Source organism: Drosophila melanogaster, chromosome 4, assembly GCF_000001215.4.
Source record: "Drosophila melanogaster chromosome 4".
NCBI lineage: Eukaryota > Metazoa > Arthropoda > Insecta > Diptera > Drosophilidae > Drosophila > Drosophila melanogaster.
Window position 1 is genome coordinate 375,611 of NC_004353.4, and position 23,017 is coordinate 398,627.

Here is a 23,017-nt window from a genome sequence, read left to right on the forward strand (position 1 = left end):
TCCAAAGTCCAAATAAAATTCCGTTTGATAATTTTCGAGCATTTATCTCTAAACTTATTATAAACGTAAACATAACACGAAAGTTTTTACATTTATTTTTCTGCCGAAATTGACGGTAGATGATATTGCACAATAAATGGGTTCGTTTTCTAACTTAGGGCATGACTGCCTATTTAAACTTACATACATAATCTCATTTTCATAAATTACCATGAATGTATTAATATATGAAGCTTTACTCATTCACATGCATTGAATCCTATCGACATAATAGAAAGATCGTTGTACTTGATTCTGTATCTGTATCAATCCTCAGTCCTCAGTCATCCCTAGAGGAATGAATCGCCGAACTTCATGAGTCCGATGGTCGTTGATTCTCTTGGTGATTCGAACTCGCATGGAATCGATGTTGTTGGCTATTGCCTCCACTATTGCCACCAGCATTGCCAGCATTGTTACTATTCAGCTGGTTTTGATCAGCCTCGCATTTTACTCCGGTGTCAGGACCAGATCCAGTTGCCAGTCGGAATGCTGCTTCGGTATGCGAGCGTAAGATCGCTTCAGCCTGGTGCATTCGGAGCGCCGTTTCAGGACTCGTATGGTGATGGGCGGTTTGGTGTGTCTGGGGGTGTGGGTGAGTATGTTGGTTGGTAGGAGTTACGGCGTGCTGCGGATAGTTTGACGTGTGGTGGTGATGATGGTGGTGGTGCTGCTGCTGGTGTTGGTGGAGAACTTCTATTCCATGCATTCCTCCTAAACTCGGGTCCGGGTCGAGGGAACCGCGCATCATATGTACGTTCATGTTCATAGCGATCGAGGCGGCAGTAGATTCGTTCTGTAAACTTGGCACATTTATGTTTGGTGAACTTTGAGAACGGGAGTTGCTGTTGCTGGGGTGAGTATGGACTAGCAAATGGGACAACTGTTGCTGTTGGTGCTGCGGAGCCTGCTGCTGTTGGTGGTGATGTGGGTGTGCATGTTGAAGGATATGTGTCTGGTGTGCCTGTGTGTGATCGGCGTGCTGAAACACGGAATAACGCATTTAAATTATTGATTAAATTTGTATAACGAAAGTAAGTTAAGGACTGTTATACCAATAAAGAAAAATTGGTTTCCCTTACAACATTTAGCACGTAAGCTTAATACAAGACCAGTTGGACATTTATGAAAATTTTAAACGTTTTTATGTTTCGTGATCTCGGGGGTAGCACCGTTGCTGGAATTGTTCATTCGCATTGCAGCTGCCACATGAACATAGAATGTAACTGGGCGCTTTGTAAGAAGTAATTATTTTGAAATTTATAAGAAGAAACAGAAAACAGCGGCGTTTAAAAGCTTTTTTCATGCCCTTTCTCATCGCCCTTTCTCATAGCTGCCAAACGGATTTTATCTAAAAAGAAAGGGCTAAGCGACTGCTTTTTGACTTGATTCTATCTTCTTTCCAAAATGCTTTTCTTTGTTTAGTCTGGTATATTATTCTTACATGTTGTTGGTAGGGGGTAGCACCGTTGCTGGAATTGTTCATTCGCATTGCAGCTGCCAGATTAACCACAGCGGCCTGAACCGCCGCGCTCGGGACTGCTGAAGTGTCCACTCCGTCTTGTGGTCGTGACGCAGCAACTGCTGCAGCAGCAGCGGCCATTAGTGACATCCGGTTGGCGACATGCAGTTCCGCGTCCATGGTATATTGGCCGGTTCCCGGAAGTCGAAGCTCAGCCATTTTATGAGAGCTAGCGTTGTTGTTACTCGTGCAATTATTGTTGTTATTCGTGGAACTGCCTATGTTGTTCTGGTTGCTGTTCTCATTTTCACTTAAACCATGGTCGATGTCTTGGTCTTGATCTGATGTTGTCGATGACGAGAGGCGTCCGTTTGAAGAGCATTCCGAGTTAGCCGAAGGGGAAGGGCATTTCGAGTTGGATCCGTCCGAGTTGTGAGCTCCCGTAGGCAAAACGTTTCCGGCATCCGCAATTCCGATTCTTGTACTAGCGCCACTGCTGGCGGCTAAGGTAACCGCTAGAAGAGATTCTCGTTCTCGCTGCTCTGCAGCTGCCCGGGACTGGAATTAAAGAATAATAATTAATTTTTTTTGTTAAATCAAGCGTTATATGTAAGCGTTATATGCTTTGTGGTTTTTGAATACTAACTAGTACGTATTGAGCCGCGAACTGATGTTTCGGATCCATGCGCATTGACTCCATATGGGTAAGAAGGCCTGGATAACAAAACGAATGAAGTTAATTACTTGTTAGGATCAATATTATTGACTAGTACCGTTTTCATGAGTGAAGACGGCCTGGCAAACGCTACATGGCCACATTCGCAGGCTGTTTGTAAGTTGGGAGTTCTCAGCGTGGCAAGCCAGATGTTTCCTTAGGGAACCCTCGTTGACATAATGTTTACCGCAAACTGGGCAAGGATGGTTGGCAGTTCTTCGCTTGCCCAAAAAGCTGTCGATTAAGCTAGAGCCAACAGTGGCCTGATGCGAGTTCGATTCAGTTGTGCATTGGGTAGCAATTTGTTCATTGCTAGATCCAGTTCCGTTTCCATTGCCCGTAACTATCTGATTGAGCTCGCTAAACTGGGATGAGGCTGAGCAGAAAAGGACAAGACAAAACGAAATGGTTTGATAATTATGAGAGTATGATGTCTATCGATATATCTATTGAAAGATAGATGTACTACATATGTACATGATAAGTTATCAAAGTTAAAGTTATCTTCTTAAAGTTATCTTTAAGTTAAGTTCAGTTAAGTACGTTGAAGTCAGCAGAAATTTTCTTACCTGAGCCACCAGGTGGGGGGCTCTTTTCCTTATGAACATGTTTCATGTGGTCCACAAGGGCTTCAGTGCCAAGGAAAAGTTTATGGCACACCGGACAGGACGTAGCGTTTGGACCACCTATTAGTGCGGCATGCTGCTGCAAGACACCAAGATGCAGCTGTAGCTCCTGTTCGCAATGTGCGGTGTTTTACGGTTGCGAGAAAATTTTTAATAGGTGGAGAATGCAAATGGGATAGATACAAAGATCAGGTTCAGGACGATGGAAGTTATATAAAAGGCAATGAAAAATGCATGATGGGAAGCTTGTAACGCGTACTAACCTTCGATGTATGTGTACGCAGGCTAGATTCAGTGGCGAAACCCTTTCCACATATGTTGCAGTGAAAAGGACGATTTTTGGCACGCTCCACCTGAGCGTCATGGTTTCGTAGATGCTGTTGTAGATTTGAAAGCTGTATAAAGGCTCGACCGCAGTCTGGCAGATGGCATTTATAGGGTCGTTCTCCTAAAAATTGAAAAAGAGTAAAACTATTAGATATTGTCTCTTTCTCGAAATAATAACTCTTGGATTAAGGGAGATCACATTATTTGTGCTGGACGATTCATCCTCAAAGACTATATATGCACATACACATAACAAGAGAGAACGTTATAGTCGAGTTCCCCGACTATCAGATACCAGTTACTCAGCTAGTGTGAATGCAAACGCGAAATTTCATAATTTTTTTGGGATATCGATAGATATTGGGGAATAAAATGAGACAGGAGGGCGTTAGAGTGGGCGTGGCCAAAAGTTTTTTGGCAAATCGATGGATATTTACAAGACTAATAAAATTATGAAAAAATACCAACTCGTTTTTCAAAAATGTGGGCGTGGAATTTTTGGGCGGTTTTAGGGCGCGCCAAAAGGTTTTTTGCAAATCGATAGAAATTTACAAGACTTTATAAATTATAAAAAATATTCCAAAATTGTTCAAAATTGTGGGCGTGGCAGTTTTGGGCGGTTTGAAGGCGTTAGATTGGGCGTAGCAAACAATTTTTTTTTTTGCAAATCTATAGAAATTTACTATACTAATAAAAGTGTGAAAAAATATCAACACGTTTTTCAAAAGTGTGGGCGTGGCAAGGTGGGTCAACAAACTTGCGCTGCGTCTTTGTGTCTAGAATCTGTATGCTTAATCTCAACCTTCTAGCTTTTATAATTCTTCAGATCTCGACGTTCATACGGACAGACGGACATGGTCAGATCGACTTGGATACTGATCCTGATAAGAAGAATATATATACTTCATTCTGCCTGATACATACTTTTCAACGATTTTAGTATATCTTTTACTCTACGCGTAACTGGTATAATTAGATTCTTGATAACGAAATTCATTGACCGCTCACAAATTTGAAAAGATATTCAAAACAAGATTTTTGAATCGAATGTTATTTACTTATTGTCTACTACGTCAAAAAATCAGCCTGAACAATTGCAACAGATCTAGAATATTTTAAGGCTCAAAAAACCGAGATACTGGAAAACAGACCCCAAAGTTTCTGCTCACGACATGGGTAAATAGTTACAGCGCCTAATTAATTGACTGACTACTTCACTTAAAAAGACTAATAGCAAGCGCTCGAAAATATTACAAACGAGTACTTTTAATTCTAGTTGATACAAAAGCAACTTCAAGAAAAGCGCTAAAGAGACAGCGGCGAATTTCAGCTTTAAAGGCAAATTAATTTAATTTAATCGCGCTATTAATTAAAACGTGGAAGGTCAGCAACAACATCGATGGCAAAAGGATCTGGGGACTAAAACGTTTAGGCTACTTAGTGTCACTTCGTCTTTGAGTTAAACTAAATATAAATAAATATTCGCAAAGTGCAGTCGTGTATACGAAACTGCGGTCGAGTCTTACCCTTGGGCCAGAGAAAAGACCACGTCCGCGGCCCAAGAGCAACCCTTCGCCAAGTTGTCGACTAAGAAATCCGAAATAAGTGCGGGCTTACAGCTCAAAGGCACGTAGTCGATGTCTAAACGACACTTCATTTGATCTGTCTCTTTAAGCGCCTTTAAGACTGCACTGACTGGACTGCAGCTCCTAAGTGCCCAGCCCTTCCTCGCCTAATGGTCTTTGCTATCCATTATCTATCCACCCGCAACGTGCCGTCAGCGTTTAAGAAACCGGCCGTGCCAGTACACTGTATGGTATAATTACCCAATTCTGCTCCGCGGCAACGGAAAACCCGTCCGTAAAAAAGGTAGCATTCCGTCGCTGCCTATTAGGGGGGGACGGGACCAAACTGGTTTTCAATTAAAGCGTTTTTGATTTCTTTCTGACAGTGTCTCGAGCAGTGGGAAGGCGCTGAAGTCATAAATGGCAATTGTAAGGTTGCAATCAGGTGTGAACAAGAAATGGTTAAGGTAAGCGGAAAGGAATTGGGACTGCGCGTAAAGAAACATGAAATGACATTGAATGCAGCTAATGACGTCGAATATTTTTGTATGGCGCTATATACATTCTTGTATTCATCCCCTCCAGCTGTCCTGATTCAACAAACTTTGTGAATCCCAGCTACGAGGGTGAAACGGGAACGGCTACTGGCTCAAAAAGCTCTTGAAGTTTATTTAATTATCTTTGTCATTTCTATTTGCAGTGCCGACTCAGCTGCAAAGATGCGTTGAATGCGAGTGCAAAAACACAAGCCCTTATTATAATACGGGCGAACATGAGATTTGTAAAAAGACGTCGAAGTCCAAGGTCAGCCGAGGCACTTTTTTATTCCAATACAGTCTTGAAAATAGTGCTGAACTGAGGACAGTGCCCATTTTAATTATTTAAGGACAAGCTCTGAGCATTTTTAATCATCTTGGTAATTAAATCTAATACAATTAGTAAAACCATATAATTTTTCAAATCGGGACCAAAATTATCCAACAATTTTTGAGTTCAGCCACTTATTAAAATCGAGTATTCAAGCCAAAATTGTGCTGTGCTTACTTGAATACAATTTAAAGTCTGCAAGCCAAAGGTTGCCTGCTTTTACGTATCGGCGGTCTGTGAAAGAACAATATTTGTTGAAGACAAGATAGAACAATATAGTTTAGTTTTCCGACTACAAGAAATTTTAACGTGGCAGTTTTGGGCGGCTTGTGGGCATTAGAGAGTGCGTTCCCAAAATGTTTTTTGTGTACTGATAGAAATTGACCAGGCACATTATAAAATCAAAAACGACTATCAGATACCCGTTACTTAGCTTGTGGAAATGCGAACGCGAAATTTCATCTTTTTTCTAGGATATCAATAGATATTGGAGAATAAAACAATAACAAAATACAAGAATTGCTGAAAAGTGTGGGCGTAACCGTTTTGGTCATTTTGGAGGTGTGGCCCAGTGTTTTTGGTGTACCGATATAAATTGGCAAGACAAAAATTGTGAAATTTCGCGTTCGTATTTCCACGAGCTGAGTAACGGGTATCAGATAGTAGGGGAAGTCGACTATAGCATTCATTCTCCCTTGTTTATTATGACGATCCAAATAGGAATCCGAAAATAAATCAACGTAAAATAATTTGTATGGTAAGCCAAATGTTTCAAATTCTTCGCTTGTCCAAACAGTATAGTTTTGTACAGGGTCTTGTTCCGCCTAATATGTGTACTATTTTTAACGGTAAAAAGTACATGTTCTACATTAGAGCTATGTGGCTCTTATTTGTGCAGTTCGATTACTTACCTGTGTGCAGGCGCGTGTGCTGCTGGACGTGCGACAACTGCTTAAATCTACGATCACAGTAGGAACACTTGTATGGCTTCTCTCCAGTGTGTACCCTGATGTGTTGCACGAGCTGGTGGTTACTGGAAAAGCTCTTCATACATTGCTGGCACTGGTGCGGCTTGGTATCCGAGCTAGGCGTAATACTGCCACCTAAGTTGGCCGAGCCGGTCACGCCGTGGGTGCCCAGGCCAACGCGAGGAATCTGCTGCTGTATTTGCTGCATCGCGCTTTTGTGCATAAATAGCTGCAAGTGCAAACAACACATTCAAAAGATGCAGATTAGTTTAACAAACCAATTTTCAATATGGTCTTGGCAGAAGGCAGTGTACACCTCAACCTCAAGACCGCAGTATATCTCTCAGTACCGAGCTTAATGTCAGTCTGTCTGTCATAACCAGGTATATTTATAGACTGCTCTTCTTCACGTTTAGCGGTAATTGCCGGTTTTATGTATTGTTTCGATAAAAATGTGTACCGTCGCATGTCGGACATGTGAAAAACATGTCAGCAAAATCTTAATCTCTTGTGGAAAGTCGAAATGAAAACTATGAATTGTAAATAAACATATATGATTGTGGTAAGGTAACGTTTTTGGTTTCACATTGTGAGGTCATCATGCGTTTTGCTGATTTTTAAATATTTTATCATTGGGGCCAATAACAAGCCAATAAGTACACTTAAAAACCAATCCAAGCTCGTTCCTGATTTATAATTAATAACAAAAATACGATTATTTCAGTGAAAAAAATAGAAAATATAAAGAAAGTTTTTAATCCAGTGCCTCGAATATTATTTACTCGTTACTCCTAATACAATGGTCTGCTTGGTCTGCACGTTAATCGTTCAGGTAAAGGGTATACGAGATTCGTAGAACAGTACATAACAGGTGGAAGGAAGCGTTTCTGATCAGGATCTACAGCCGAGTCGATCTGGCCATTTCCGTCCCTTTGTCCGTATAAACGCTGCTATTTCAAGAACTACAAAAGCTAAAGAGTTCAGATTGAGCATGCATCTTGCAGAGTCGCAGCGCACGTTTGTTTCAAAATGTTGCCACACCCCTTCTAACGCTCGCAAGCCGCCCAAAACTGTCACGCCCCCACTTTTGGAAAATGTTTTGATATAAGTTTCATATTTTTATTAGTCTTGTAAACTTGTATCGATTTGTAAAACAATTTTTAGTCACTCCCACTTGTTACTACGCTTTATATTTTTGTCTTGCCACTTTTTACAGGTATACCAAAAACACTTTGGCCACGCCACTTCTATCGCCTTCAAACGGACCACAACTGTCACGCCCACACTTTTGATCAATTTTTTCTCATCTTATTCGCCCAAATCTATCGATATGCCAGAATTTTGCGTTGGCCCTTCAACTTCCGCTGAGTATCGGGTACCTGATAGTCGGGGAACTCGACTTTAGCGTTCTATTGTATTTGGTTTACTTTGCATAAAACCCTTTTTTTAAACTTTCTATATTCTTAAAGATTCAGATTTATTATGGCGGGCCAATAGATGAACAATCCAGTTCATCACAGTCTTTTGAAAATCATTTTTTTTTTAATATTTGGCTATCACACTAGCCCTCTTCAGTCTCTTTATTTCTGGCCAGACATGGCTAGATCAACTATGCTATTGATCATGATAAGAGAATATATACTTTCTAGAGTTGGAAACGCTGCCTTCTACCTGTACCTTTTGCTCTACACCAAAGCACCAAAATTGGGACAAGCCCATTTTAATGCCGTCAATTGCAATGATATTATTCTATTACCTTGGAGAAGGCAGTTTCGAGTCCATAAAAGTGTGTACATTTTGTCATTATCAACATGGAGAGAACTGTGTTATATTATTTATATAATTATTTTATGTTATTTTCTTAATTAGCTTATCTATATAGCTTAAATAGCCTAAAAGTGTGTTAGCCCTTAAGCATATTTGGCATTACTTTACTTATACAAATGGCTAATTATTTAGTTTACTCGATTATATATATAGTACTTATGTGCTGGAAGCCACTATTTATGCTCTTAACATTTATATTTTTCAATTATATTATTTTATTTTTAGACGCATTGGCCTTATGTTCGTTATTTTTGTGTCCCTTGAAAGTTAGAATGAAACGTGCATAATGCAAAACAATTAACAGCTTGATTCATTTTTATCTGCATGTAACCTGGCTTTAATGGTTCCTAAGATCTAGACGTTCGACGTTCGTTAATCCTCTTTCGCTAGGTCGCTTCTCTAATCTTTTGAGGTCTATAACAACCCACCATAAAAGCATGTATGTAAATTTTTTGCGAATCCAGCTAGTTTTATAATTAATGTAATACGATTTTGTGAGGTAAAATGTATCATCTTACTACACTGGCTGCACGAACGTAGATCGTTATGATATAAAAAAGAAACGCCATGACGTCACTTTCCGATGACGCATATTTTTTCTAAGAAGTAGTTCGGGAGTAAAGCATAATATTCAGCACTCAAAAAGGAGAATAGAATTAGGTGCAGTGTGGTGACGAGAAAAAAGAAGAGGCTGTTTTCGTGTGGCTCTCTGGTTGGTTGGCGGGCAAGCGGTGGTTTGTTTCCACTGGTAGCGGCATTAGCAACCTTCCATCGTATCACGGCTTCTCGGGTTTGGTTCGAAACAGAGTGCACTTTTTATACACTTCATTTTGGCGGGTAGATGGATGGAAGAGGCAAGCACGACTAAGGCGGTCTGTCTTCGTTTTTTCATAAGTCTTGGCGGAGGTGTAAGAGTGGCATATATGTAAGCATCACAAGTCCTATGACCAACAGTAATTGCTCATTGTCAGCAAATGGCATTGCTATAAAATAACAGCGCAAGGACAGACATTTTAGGGACAGGACAAGGCAGTTCCGGCATATAAGAATACCAACCATTGCCAACTGGTCAAGAGATGGCGTTTTTTTTAATTACAAAAAGCTATGCATACGTGTTACGTTTTAAAGTGGCCAAGTGGTACCAATTCCATAAGTACTGAAGCTTGGAAATTAAAAAGAAAACATAAAATCGTAACGAGAGAGGAAGTTAAGGAAAAAGAGAAGAAAGGGAAAGAGAGCGCATATAAAATAATTCCATGAATGCATTTTCCCTACTCTGTTTCCCCTCGCTCGATTGCTTTTTATTTCAACTCCTACGTCCCTCCACTCTATTCCGCAAGCACTCGACCCCTCCGTGCCAGTGGCAGGGACGCAAACTCAAAGAGGGATGGACTTATGTCCGCCGGACCTCTTTTGCTCTATCTTAGGGGTAGCAGGAGGCGGTAACCATCGCTTCTTTTCGCTCGCCGTGTGGTCGAGGTGAGTGAAATAAAAATGGTTGAAAAAACGTGAGGGGTGGACAAATGAGTTCGAACGGGTGCGAGTTCGTTTGTTCATGTGTGAGCGGCTAACATACATGCAACGTATATATCCACGCACACATAGGCAGACCACGCAAATGTGTTTACGTCTGCTCCTCCTAAGTCGTAGAAGACAAAACATTTGAGGGAAGGTCAAACGATTGGGTTGGGGTGTTCTTAAATGTACGGAAAAGCCGTTGTTGCTCTGATTACTGTACAATTTTGTTCTGCTAAATATGTACGCAGAGCCGTGTCCAAGACGAGGTGCCGAAGAACTACTAACTTAAAAAAAAATACTGAGAATGAAGATATTTTGTAATATACATTTTATCAGATCTATGTAGTGTGTCCATTTACTTTTTCGATCCTTCGAATTTGTGAGGAACTTACAACTTATTTTAAAGCAATTTCAAAACTGTAGGCTCTACTTTTAAGGCCAAAATCATTATCGTTCTACTGGAGCATGCAGCCGATCGGAGTGATCTAAACCAAAAAATTGAAATAAAGTATTAATAAATTTAAGCTATTCAACAAACTGTTTGTACATTTGTACAGGTTAGCCTGAGTTTGTACATTCACACTTATTTCATCCGAGCGATTGGCTCGCGCTATAATCATATATATATATATATATATATATATATATACTCTATATATATATATACTATATATACTATATACTATACTATATATATATATATATATATACTAAATTTCAAAAATATATGTCTTTGCCGAATGATTAAAGTCTGATAGTCAATTATGTTTACCGGGTATGAGCTACATTTGGAACAAAACAAGTGTTCGTGCGAAATTCACTTTTAAATAAAAAGGTTGAAACTCGTCAAAACTTTCCCGCAAAAATATTGCAAATTAAGGTAAATAAAATAAAACAGTGAATTATTTGAGCTATATATATTTAATTAGTAAGTCTTTGTAGTTTTTACAGTTAAATTAAATTAAAATAACAATTATTTGTAAATGTGAAATACACAATATACGTAATAGATTCAAGAATGGGCTATAATTCGTCAAATAATAAATGAAGATGGAGAATTTCAGCATTTTTGTATGTTTTTATGTATGTTGATAAGTTTTTAAGTCTCTCGCTGACTGAAGAATTAAAGGTAAAAAGAATAAAACTAAGAAAATAGTTCAGTTAATTTGAAATAACCCAGCCGAAAAATAGCTTAAATCTTTAACGCAGTTTAAATATATATAAAGTAACAAATTCTGGTTATCTACTGGTCTGTGCGACAGCTCACAAATTATGTTTAGTTAGTTGTGCGTTAGTGTTCGGTGAGGAGCTGTGCTGCAGCTGTGTACATGTGTCTTTGACGAGGAAGAGTACTATACACAACGGAACAGATGCCAACTCACTCGTTGTAGGGTTGACCAACATTCTTCGAGGGTGCGTTCACTGATCGCCGCTGCGCTGCTCGAACGGGATAGCTGAAGCTGAAAAGCAAACAAAAAATACATCATTTTCTTTCATGAGGGGGTAATAATAGCGGTGCTCAGGCTCACACATCTATTCACCCAAGGAGTGATAAGCTATGCCATATATGTATAACGAGGTTGCCTTTTTACCACTATTAGGTGTAGCTTAGAAAAATTTTAAAATTGAAATAACGCCTGCAAGAATGATACCTGTTCCCTTGCTAAAAATGGTATTTTTCTCTCCAAACTTTGTTTTTGCCATTTTGTTATGTATAGTTATAGTTATAGTTATATATAGTTTGATATAGTCAATTGATTTCTACAGCGTGGAGCCCACATTTAATTAAATTTTAATGTATATATGTAGAAATAGTTATATTTTTTATACTAAATTCGTCTTGCTACCTGAAGAAGTGTTTCACACCCTACAAATTATATATGTATATTTGAAATCTGGATCTGGATCAGAATCTGGAACCTGGAGTCGGAAACTTATTGCTGGAAAGTTACGATAAGCGGGAAGATTCTAGTAACGCCCGAAATTTTCACGCCTTTCTTTTTCATTATTTGTGTTGCCAATATTATATATTGCCCACACCCACTCTGACGCCGACAAGATGCAAAATGCTGTTACGCCCACAAAATTTGTCCACTTTCAGATTTTTTGTAATATCCACTTTCTATCGCCATTCACACATATATATTTAAACTCACATATACGTCCGCTCCTAAAACTACTTCTGGGATTGAACTAACAAAAAGTTCATTAGAAATTATTTGTGTATAATATTTAGCCCCTGTTATAATGGTTATGGCAAATTGAGTCACGTTAAGGAATATTTAATGAGTAAAGAAAAATTACATCGTGCTCCTTTTCACAGTCAAGGGTCATTGTACATATGATAACGATCAAGATAGCCGATCGTGAATCGAAGCAGAATGGAACGAATACCACACAGTTCCCTTCCAGTGAGTATATTTTTAATTGTATTCGAAGATTTATTTTGGTGAACTGTTTTTTTTTCCGAGTTATAGACTTGCGAAATATTCGGCACTATTTATTATTTACATCATGTGAGGCGAATTCGAACATCCGTTAGTTGCACGGAAATAACCTCAGCTGCACCAGCACTAAACAGTTTTTGGGAAGGGGAGGATTCTCTTATTTGATGGGCAGGCTTTTGACCACGGCTGCACCGTCAGTGAAATAACAGCAAATGCAACAAAATTACTTGTGCCCGCGACCTCGGAAAGTGCTAACGCCCGAACGAACTGGCTTTAGATATGTTGGGATATTTAGCCACGCGAAGCAGACCGGAGCACACAACCTTACGGTCTGATGTCCTTTGAACTTCTGCCGGCTCGGCGAATTATCATCACCAAACGGGACACTGCGTGACTGCCAGGGGGTTCTTCTTAAACTATCCTGTTGTTGCGTCGTTCCTCTGCCGCTGCCGTCGCCGAGCTTCTAATTCGGCATCTCTTTCTCTATGCGTTATTATTATTTTCTTTAAGAAATAAGCATGGACAGCGCTATAAAAAAAGACGGAAAGGAAAAGCTCCCGAAAGAATGGCATCTTGCGCTCTCGTTTATCTCTCCCCACGCACGGAGTGGGCGAAAGGGAGAAAAGTGGAGGGAAATAAAAATTATGGCAGCGGCAGAGTAAACGTCTCGACTAGAAAAAGTGAACTGACTTCTATATCCTTTTATATAAGTGTGCGAGTGTGTGTGAGTGAGTTCCATTAAGCTGAGCCCGAACTTGCATCCCCGTTTTGGCCCCCGTAACTTACTGAACAAGTACACGAAGGTGAAGACTCTCAGACTTTCCCACACATAGGAGGAACAACAAGCTACTGTTCGACAACGGGGGTTACTTCAGTGCTTTAAGAAAAGGTACGCGAATTCTAAGCAGGACTACTCTCTGTCCTTCTTCCTTATTCTCTTATCCTCTCTGTCTCTCGGTCATCGCTCTCCATCGCTTTCACTCCCTAATAATAGTTTCCAACACTTCCAACCCCCCATTTTCATTACCCCTTGCTAATAACGGTAGATGTAGTAGAAGAGAAACGACACAGCTACCTCAGCACCTAAGAACAACTTTGCACAAATGGCTCTCAAGACTGCGACCAAGAAAGAGTTGAAAGAAATTTACCCCTATTTAGATGCTCTCCAGGGAGCTTTTAAAATTTCCCTCGACAGGGGTGTTTTGATCTACTCTTATAACTTAATTTTAATATATTAGGGGCGGTAAAAGAGAGAGAGAAAGGGGAAAGACTTGAATCAAGAGAAAAATTATTAAATAAAGGGAAAATTCTTTGAACGGTGGAGACATACGGCACAGGAAATAACGCACACTCTTACTCAAAAATAGCAGTGGTCAAAAACGAGTTCACTTAAAACTTTTGTGAAATGATGAGCAGGACTAAACTTTCAAGGTCGTTGGTTTAAATACATACAAACCCTTACATTACTTTATCTTCAACAGTACGAATGGATGTCATTCCATTTGTACTTTAGATGTGATTATGAAATTAGTTTTTTTTTTATTATGCCTGTTACGAATACATTAAAATACAGTGAACTACTACAGTCAATCCGGCAATGTTAGTCTTTCCGTCCGTATGTCAATCTATATGAACGGTGTGATCTCAGGAACTGTAAAAGCTTGAAAGTTAAGATTAGACAATTGTATTCTAGAAGTTTTTACATTTTACAAATTTGTAAATTTGTATTTCCCATTAAACACAAAAACTATCACGCCTTCAACTTTCCAAAATGCGTTGATGCGTGTTGATTTTTGTTTTCATACCCATTACTCGTAGAGGGAAAGTGTATACTAGATTTGTTTAAAGGTATGTAACAGGTAGAAGGAAGCGTTTCCGACCATATAAACTACATATATTCTTGATTAGCATCAAAAGACGAGTCGAACTGGCCATATCCGTCTGTATGAACGTCGAGATTTCAGAAACTATCTAACTAAAAGCTAGAAAGTTGAGATTAAGCATAGATCGCAGCGCAAGTTTGTTGCTACGCATCCTCTAACGCCCACAAAGCGTCCAGAACTGCCACTCCCACGCTCTTGCAAAATGTATTCATATTATTTCATCGATAAAATAAAATCGATTTGCCAAAAAACTGTTTGCCACGCCCCCACAAAAAATGTTTTGATTAATCTTCGTTTTCATTGTCTTGCCAATTTTTATTGACATACCAAAAACACTTTGGCCACGCCCCTACTTACACCTGCAAAACGTCCAAAACAGTCACACAATTTTGAAAGTTCATTGTTGCGCTCGTAACAGCTAAATATCGGGTGTACATATAGTCTAGTCTAAAAACTCGAATAGCGTTCTCTGTTGATTTTTTACTACTCTTGTTTGGACTGCATCGAATATTCGATTACCAGGTTCCCTTTAAAGTATATAGATAAGCAGAAAAATCTTCAAAACAATACCTGAATTTCATTGGCCATTTTGTCGTTATTGTATTTGATGTCGGGCGTCGTGCTGCCTCCGGATGGCGTTGTAGAGTGCTGAGGGGACTGCTGACCCTGCGAAAAGGTCTTGCTTATTGTTGTGGGTGCGGATCTTCGTCCTGCGCCCAAATTCGAGCTACCAACTGTTCCAGGGGACATTGGCTTGCACTGATGAGTCTGCAATGCTCGGCCAGTCCCTGCCAGCTGATGAGACGGCGCACTGGACTGTGCATCGTCGGTGGACACCGTACTGGGTGCTCCGAGTCCGATTATCAGTGCTCGACCTTCCGAGATTTCTCTAGCCTGTGGGTCGGCCACGTCGTAGTAGTCTCCGCCGTACTGGGACTGGGCCTGCGCCTGAACTAGAGGGTGGGGACACTCGTCCAACGGCTGTAGGGGCGTCTTCGCATCCATCTCCTGCTTGGGCTTGATCCCACATAAGGCGTTTAAGGATCCTTGTCCGTAGTTGCGAAGGTTATTTTGCACCTGATCGCCTATTGGCGAGAGGTTATTCTGCATCGCCGTGGACTTGAGGTGGACCGCCGCAGCAGCGGCTGCAGCGGCGTTAAACAACAGGTGGTGGCTACTCAGCTGGGGCGACTGCGTTCCTCGGAAGGAGTCGCTTCCATATGACTGCTGCTCTGAGTGCTGCTGCGGAATGTGACTGGACTCCGCCTTGCTGCCCACAGTTGAATTGGTGCCGGAAATTGCCATGGAACTGTTGTTGCCCACTACGCCTGATCCTGCTGCTGGACCTTCTGGTTGAACTCCGGCCAACTGCTCGTTCTCCTGCGGAACGGAGTGGTGCAGGGCGTGGTGGGATATTGGCTGTTGATTCGGGGGGGAAGAGTATTGGTGAAGCGCAGTTTGCAGACCAAACGGAGCACGCGCTTGCTGCCAGAAGTCTGCGGAGTCCATTTTAAACATTCCAAGATAATTTGTTAGGAGATGGCCAATACAGATTTGCCAGCTCGCTGGGCTTGGCCGTTTTTTTCGATCGGGAGGACAACTGCTTACGACCCTGAACACGGATCTGGGGTGCCAACTGTGCGAAGTTTGGGCCTGGTTAAAGCATCGTAATTTCATATCATTTTATTGCCTGTAAAACAAAAAAAGTTGTTAAGCGTAAAAGGGTTTTTTGAATTTTTAAAATTGGGCGGTTTTAGGGGTCAGAGTGGGCGTGGTCAATATGTTTTCGGCATATAGATTGAAATAAGGAAAACGACTTATTTAATCCAACAAAATTGAATCATTTCTTAAAAGAGTGGGTGTGGCATTTTTGGGCGGTTTGTGGGAGTTATAGTTGGCGTGGAATAGTTTTTTTTGCAACTCGATATAAATTTACAAAACTAATAAAAATATGAAAAGATAACGAAATATTTCGAATTTCAAAAAGGTGTCCGTGGCAGGTTAAGGCGCTTTGTGGGCGTTAGAGTGAGTGTGACAATATGAGTCAACAAACTTGCGCTGCGTCTATGTATTCAGAATGAATGCTTGTTTCAATCCTCATAGGTTGAGGCGGACATGGCCAGTTCGACTCGGCTATTGATTCTGATCAAGAGTATTTATACTTTATATGGTCGGAAATGCTTAACCCTTTTTACTCTACGATAGTCATGGCAGAGGTAATAAAAAAACGTTTTAACAAAAGTTTTGAAATTTTAGTCTGAATTCAACAAACTTTTTTTCTTTTCTTACTCGGGTTTTTTATTGTCAATGAGCAGAAATGTTTGCAAAATTCCAAAAGTAACCCTGCCAATTACTGACAAAAATTTTTTTGAAAAATGTTTATGCTCTTTAAAATGAATGCTAGATGATGAAAATTGGCTTACTAGATTGTTTATTATAACTTACATAATTTTGAAAATCGTGGTTTTTAAGAAAATGTTGTTTAAAGTTTTCGGACAAGAAAAGACTGCTTTGGCGCCAGTTACATCCGGAAGGCTTTCTCCAAAAATTTCTTTAGCTTTTTTGAAGCAGTATACCTATCAATTAAATCATTAAGAAATAACAACATTTCTCTAGTGCCTCAGGATGATTTCCTCTAAAATAATGGATATAAAATTGGAGTGCTTTTTTTTTAAGCCAAACCATGGAAGTAAAACCATGAAGTAAAAAAGTGTATAATGATCTAACTTTTTTTTACACGTATTCTTTCGATTAATAAATCAAATTAAGAATTATTAAATTACTTCCGTATTTTGTATATATTAAAAACGTGAGATACGCATACGTCTCTTAAGATATATATTTAAAATATATATATAAACACCATAGCTAATATATCGGTCATTCTGTTTAAAAAAGTCAGTCTACCAAAATTGCTTTTGTCCCAGAATTTAACGTTTCTGATTCAATTTATAGACAATTTGATTTAAAAGCAATCGAAGGTAGAGCCTTAATATATAAGAATACGGTTTCTTGTATAAGCCAGTTTCTGGACGACTTAAGTTACCAAGCCACATATATGTTGGCATCGGTTTTGAAAAATTAATATATTTCCTCGTAGACGTAGTTGCGTCGAAATAAATAAAACACACAGGTCAATTAGGAAACTTATTCTTGAATATCCTAGCGTCGCACATGGACACTTATAAATTGTTTGTTATTATTGGGGATGGAACATAGTCACCAAACTGTTTTAATCACTTTTTAAAGAAAAGAAACTAAAGTTCAAAGCATAAAAAAACCAAAATTTGTGAATAAAACCAATAATAAGCAATGTGTCGCGTATGCAAGTGTTCGAAAAGGAGCGAAATGTTATCTTGCTGCCATTTGTATAATTGGTGGTTTGGTGCGTATTTCGGTTGCTTTTACCTCTTTACGAGGTTTTTTTTGTTGGAAGAATACAGTGACTGTCTATATGCACGGCCTCGATTACGGTTACGATTACGGCTGAGACTTGGAAGTCGCTCCCAGCAAACAACTACAGATAACCTGGCGGCCCGCGAGTCATAGAAAAACTAATTTGGCCGCCGCCTCGGACAAGTATAAATATGACTGTTGCTGGGGGTTCAGACACGTCTCGTTTAGAAATAGAACTTGCACGCAAAGTGGAGTCGGCCTGAAGTCGAGTCATCGCTGTCGCCATCGTCGCTGGCGCAAAGTAAGCCAAACGTCTTCGTTTCAGGACTCAGCTCTAAGGCCTTCGGCAAAATATCTTCGTCCCGTCTTCGGGTTTACCAAGAAACAGCATCTTTGCTCAGCGGATAATAATGCTCTCTTTGGAATGGCTCTTAGTTGCCAAATCGTGCCACCTCGGAATAACGGTCAAGCCGGAAAACGGAAACTTTGTTCTTGTTACACGTATGTATATATATGCACGCATATGTTTATATATGTGTGTATATAAGGTATGATCGCCATTGTGACTGTAGGGATTCGATATTAACATGGAAGTTAGGATCAATAATTACCTTGAAAACAAACATATTCTCAGGCGATTACAGTACGATGACGGTTACGTCGCAGGTGATGGGCGGCATACCAATCAGGTAATGGTCCTATATTAGAAAATCCTATATCCTATTGACTTTTTACGTGCGACGGCTTTGCAGTTGAATGTCCGTGGGCTTAATATATACTTGAATTAGGTTTTTGATGTATTATTAAAAGTCATTTAAACTTAAGGCCGGAATAAGGCACACGTTACGGTGTCGCGATATATTGGTTATAAAATTCATTTATCGCCTATTTATCCCAAAACATGGAGTTAGATTGATGCAGTTTCTATTTGAATTTGTTTACATATAAATTTAAAAATTTTGTAAACGTTTGAATCACAATTTGTTACCCGATACGATCTACTATTTTGATGCCCAGATTTGTATTGTTCGGAAATACCTACATATGTACGCATTGTGACGTCTCATAATTTAATATACATATAAAAATATAATATGATATATTCCAATTTTAAAATAATTCGAGGTTCACATTTGTAACTTAAACGAATATTTAGTTTAAAATATCGTCCATTATATTACCGAAGAATGATATTTTGATTATTTATAGTAGCAATATCTTTAATTTTATATACTATTTTACGTACTGTTTACTATAATAACCACTATCTCTTCACGCTTAATCATGTATCTATACTATTATTTTTTGAGTATTGCTCTTATCATTAAAAAATAATAAGCGACTTGGTGTATAGTTACGTATGGTTATGCTAGGGCTAGCTGTAGGGTATGTGATAGTTCAAACTGTCTGTTCCGGTGTCAGTGTGTCTTCGGTAATCATTCAGGGAGTGTATTTTGTAGCTGTAGAAAATCTAAATGTTTTATTATATACTGTTTAAATTAGTATTAAGAGACTATATATGCAATTTAAATGACTATATGGTTATGTACACATTTGTGTAAATCATATAAATCATATTTTCGATTAGTAGCCTAGTTTGGACTTAAATCTTCACGTAATCATATTTTCGATTAGTAGCCTAGTTTGGACTTAAATCTTCACGTAATCGTTACTAAAACATACAGTTTTATATTGTATTAAATTTATAATTCTTTTGCGCATTCATTAATGTCGTTTTGTACTTTTGATTTCAATTTTGTTGTAAATTATATTTTTCATTTGTCTAAAAAGTAATTTTTAAATGGGTTTTCTCGTTGGTCTGTTTTTATGTTAGGTTATATTGGTTTAGATGTTATTTTTCGGATTGGTGATGAAGTTAATGTTGATGTGGTTCTTCCTTTTTGGTAATAGGTGTAGAAAACTTAGTTAATTAATGCATCTGTTCTATTGCGTTTAAAACTGAAAGATGGCTGGGTTGAGTTAGGTTTGTCGATTTGATCGTTTAGTTACGGATTCTTCTTTATTGTTAAAAACGATTTTTGGTCTATTGTGTTTGTTAAAATTATGATGATCTGAAATTAAATTAAAAGAAATATTGTTTTCATATTTTCATCTGAATTCAGTAAAACACAAATGAAATCGTCCAAGTAAGCATTGCCAAGCAATTCATTTGTGCTTTGTTTTTTTTTTTTTATCAAACAACTCTATTATTTGGTTAGTTTTTAGTTTTTAGCACAGTCCACAATCATTTTATATCTGGTTTAAGCACATTTGATAAAATAAAAATGATCCGCGAGGTCAGGACGATCCGCAGTCGGTTGTTCTACTCCATGGAATATTGCGTTTCTGAATGCCGCATCCAAAATAATTGAGAATAAAAATCATCGCCTCGGCATACGTTGCTTCCCAAGCTGGAGACTGGGATGGAGACAGCCGGGTGCCGAATTGGGGAAATAGCTGGCAGCAGCGGTGTGCTTATTATAAGATAAAAATTGTGTGTTAAACAAAAAGTGACAGCAGCGGGAGCGACAACAACAGCGAAAGCGGCGGATGTGGATTCAGATCCTTGCACTCGGACAGGGAACCTGTGCCAGCGCCGGCGCTGTTGGTAACTGCAGTTGCAGTGGCAGTTGTTTCAGCATTTGCAGTTGCAGCTCTACACTCAAAAAAAAATTGAATAAAAAAATTTCAATAAAGCACCAATTCCTGAATTACAATTCTTAAGCTCGGAGAGCTTATTGATATTCTTATTGCTCCTCAATTACACCTTGTAGGGATGACCTGATGAGGCCTCTAGTCTCTGTCTAGCCCTGCCCGTTCCCTTCTCCGTCTAAGGCGCGGGATATGGCTTTCTGGTCTTTTTTTCAAGTGTATTAAGCTGCATGCTATTGTTGCCCAGCGCCCATTCACTCCACGTGAGTCTGTGTGCGTACAGTGTACAACATATATGTATGTCTGGCCCATGCCGCTTTCATATGCGTTTTCGTTGCATCATCCCCTACGCCGCCCTCTCCAACTGATAACTCTCAAACAAGCAGGCGGAGGGGGGCTGTTGCACTCGTCGTTGGTCGTCGGGTCCCGTCAGCGCTGCACTTCCGCAGTAACATCCCTTATGGCAGCGTTGCAGCGTGATGACCACTGCAACCACCCAGCAAACCGACCTCCTCCCTGCTGTCTTGCTGCAACCACAGCACAGTCCGTTCTGGTCGGTGGAATGCAAATTTGTGCATGATTTAATGTCTACTTCAAGGCCTCTCTGGCACCTCCTGGCCCTGTTACTACCCCTGCCCAGCTCCTGTTTCTGTCCACGTTCAGCCATCTCCCTTCCGCCGCCGGACAGCCAGCCAACTGTTTCTGTCTAGCTCGAGTTTTGCGCTGCACTTGTGCATGTATGTGCGATATGGCTGCATTTCTGGTCTTCGTCACGGTGCGGCAGTATGCATTTTAATGCTTATGTGAAGTTCTTATGTACAAACACGTACACAATCAAGTGGGCGGCTCGCAAAGCACATAGGCATCCGGAAAACACTATTGAACCCTACCTTTTCAAAATGAATGTGCAGCCGTGTATGCTGCAGCATATACATATGTACATATTTAGGTAACGTTAGCCGCCACCTCTGCTGCTCAATCGATTTTGGTCTGTGCTTTGGTCTGTGGGAATCGACCTCTATCGATTTTCTTTAATATTATATTTATTTATGTACACACATACATGCATGCATTCGCAACAATTCGTGGCGTGGAAAAAAGCGGATACCTAGGGTATATGTATGTACATAAATATCTTCTTGCAAATTTGAATATTGTTTTAAAAGTATACACATGCTCAGTAAAAAAAAATTACAGGAAACCCACTATTTTTTTGTTGAAAATTATGTGCTATTCCCATAGATATATTTTACAGCAGTCGTACATGATTGATAAATACCTTATAGTATAGTACATAGTATCTTTTGGTATTTGGCTGCTATCTTGGATAGTGATCGAAGAGGACTTTGACGCCTTTTGGTGAGATAGTAGACAAGGCTACCATGAAGTCGCATTCACATCATCTCATAAAAGAGATCATAAACCCGAAATTCTATCAAGTCAGTCTAAATACAACTAGTCAATCCGCATACATATCTACATAATCTAAGGTTCAATCGGTCGACAGCTACGCATGAGCTTTAGGCAAAACCTAGGGTCCCGCGGTCTTAAAAATGGGCTTACAGTGTACAGCTAAATACAAGGACAGACCGAGCATACCAAATGTTCAAACTCACTTGACTCAATTGGTTAAGCTGAGAACTTGTGCTCAGAAAACGTGTTGTTAGGTTGGCTCAATTACGCACGTCAAACCCGGTCACGCTTACCTCAAACTGTCCTGATAGTACGGAAACACTTTTAGCTTTCCTTTTAGCATCCTAACTCTCAAGCAAATATAAAAATGATGGCTAGTTTTTCAAGATGTCCAGCAGTGCAATGCAAAAGAGATAAGCCGACCTTCGGACCACTAATACTTTTCTTTCTTGGCATAGTCTAACTTAGCAGTACTAAGTTATCTTAATAAAAGTAGCGGTCTCGAGCCAAAAGTTTTTAGGGTATAATATAATGCAGGCCTATGTATCTTTACTTTAGAAACTGTATACTGAGTGTACCAAATGCACTTTAGCATATGTATGTGTTGCATGTTGAGTGTGTGTTTTGTGTGCACATGCATGGTAAACTCATAATTGGTGCGGGTTCGGTATTTGTGGGCGAACGGTCATAAGGCAGCACTTCCACTCCATGACTGTGGCGAGCCTGCACGAATAATACTTATAAATTAATAAGCATATTCACATTGCGCGCATCCTTCCCATCTCTATTCTTGCCTATGTACGTATGCCAATTAGGGCTTATACATGTATATGGTACAAATATAGATCCGAATGGTTTTAAATCTCTTGCAATCGTTAAAACGAAATATCCATTCACTAATCAAGCAGACAAAATGTCCATCCAAATCGATCAAGAAGCCCGCTTTTCTGTCGTTCTGCTTATAAATGCTAGTCTGAAAGGCGGTTCAAGCTGTGGTAGTGACGTCGCATCAATAGAACACGAAGGCGGTTAGTCAATTTGAAATTTTTTAGAAAATAATATGAAATAATATATTATATAAATAAAAAAAGAATTCCCCTTCACCGGACGGTGTGTAAAATCAGTAGAAAAGTTGGTTGTAATTGAATACAGAAATAACTTGAAAGATAAACATTTCTTACACATATACTCTGAAAAGCTCCAAATATCAATCAAGCCCATAGTTTAAATATTTGTATTATTATAAACAGTACGCAACAACAAGATTATCCCTGTTTACTCATTAAGTAAAGTCCTCCCACCCAGCATTTTA

At 39.4% G+C, this 23,017-nt stretch overlaps 1 protein-coding gene, 1 long non-coding RNA gene and 1 other non-coding gene across 6 annotated transcripts, besides 7 other annotated features; 2 read left to right on the plus strand and 1 right to left on the minus strand.

The window, feature by feature from the left end:
- Nucleotides 1-29: 29 nt before the first annotated feature.
- dati (datilografo) lies at nucleotides 30-19,995 on the minus strand. Of its 4 annotated transcripts, none has more exons than NM_001258492.3 (10): nucleotides 18,252-19,995; nucleotides 14,815-15,934; nucleotides 11,297-11,374; nucleotides 6,513-6,798; nucleotides 3,106-3,290; nucleotides 2,786-2,951; nucleotides 2,275-2,592; nucleotides 2,148-2,215; nucleotides 1,484-2,059; nucleotides 30-1,021 (listed from the first exon to the last, which is right to left on the minus strand). In NM_001258492.3, exons 2-10 carry the CDS (start codon nucleotides 15,919-15,921, stop codon nucleotides 353-355), a joined length of 3,453 nt encoding a protein of 1,150 aa, NP_001245421.1. In that variant the 5' UTR covers nucleotides 15,922-15,934; nucleotides 18,252-19,995; the 3' UTR covers nucleotides 30-352. The 4 variants fall into 4 exon arrangements, with proteins under 4 accessions (NP_001245421.1, NP_726568.2, NP_995596.1 ...); NM_166758.4 differs by lacking the exon at nucleotides 18,252-19,995 and adding an exon at nucleotides 17,653-17,800 and having other exon boundaries at nucleotides 2,786-2,921; NM_205874.3 differs by lacking the exon at nucleotides 18,252-19,995 and adding an exon at nucleotides 17,653-17,800.
- Nucleotides 3,424-4,111: a mobile genetic element.
- On the plus strand, nucleotides 5,114-5,665 carry lncRNA:CR45125 (long non-coding RNA:CR45125). Its single transcript, NR_123745.1, has 2 exons — nucleotides 5,114-5,201; nucleotides 5,435-5,665. It is a non-coding gene; the product is annotated as a long non-coding RNA:CR45125 (long non-coding RNA).
- Nucleotides 6,010-6,088: a mobile genetic element.
- Nucleotides 6,207-6,294: a mobile genetic element.
- Nucleotides 7,412-7,980: a mobile genetic element.
- Nucleotides 13,974-14,037: a mobile genetic element.
- Nucleotides 14,159-14,453: a mobile genetic element.
- Nucleotides 16,087-16,427: a mobile genetic element.
- Nucleotides 19,786-20,344, plus strand: asRNA:CR44027 (antisense RNA:CR44027). The gene has a single exon (NR_073616.2).
- Nucleotides 20,345-23,017: the final 2,673 nt, after the last annotated feature.

Excerpts from the sequence above, each read along its gene's own strand:
- dati (NM_001258492.3), bottom strand. The coding sequence starts at position 15,921 with ATGAAATTACGATGCTTTAACCAGGCCCAAACTTCGCACAGTTGGCAC. Across the intron at positions 11,375-14,814 it reads AAATGGCCAATGAAATTCAG|CTTCAGCTATCCCGTTCGAG; the intron begins GTATTGTTTTGA and ends TTTGCTTTTCAG. Across the intron at positions 2,216-2,274 it reads CGTCTTCACTCATGAAAACG|GCCTTCTTACCCATATGGAG; the intron begins GTACTAGTCAAT and ends TTTGTTATCCAG.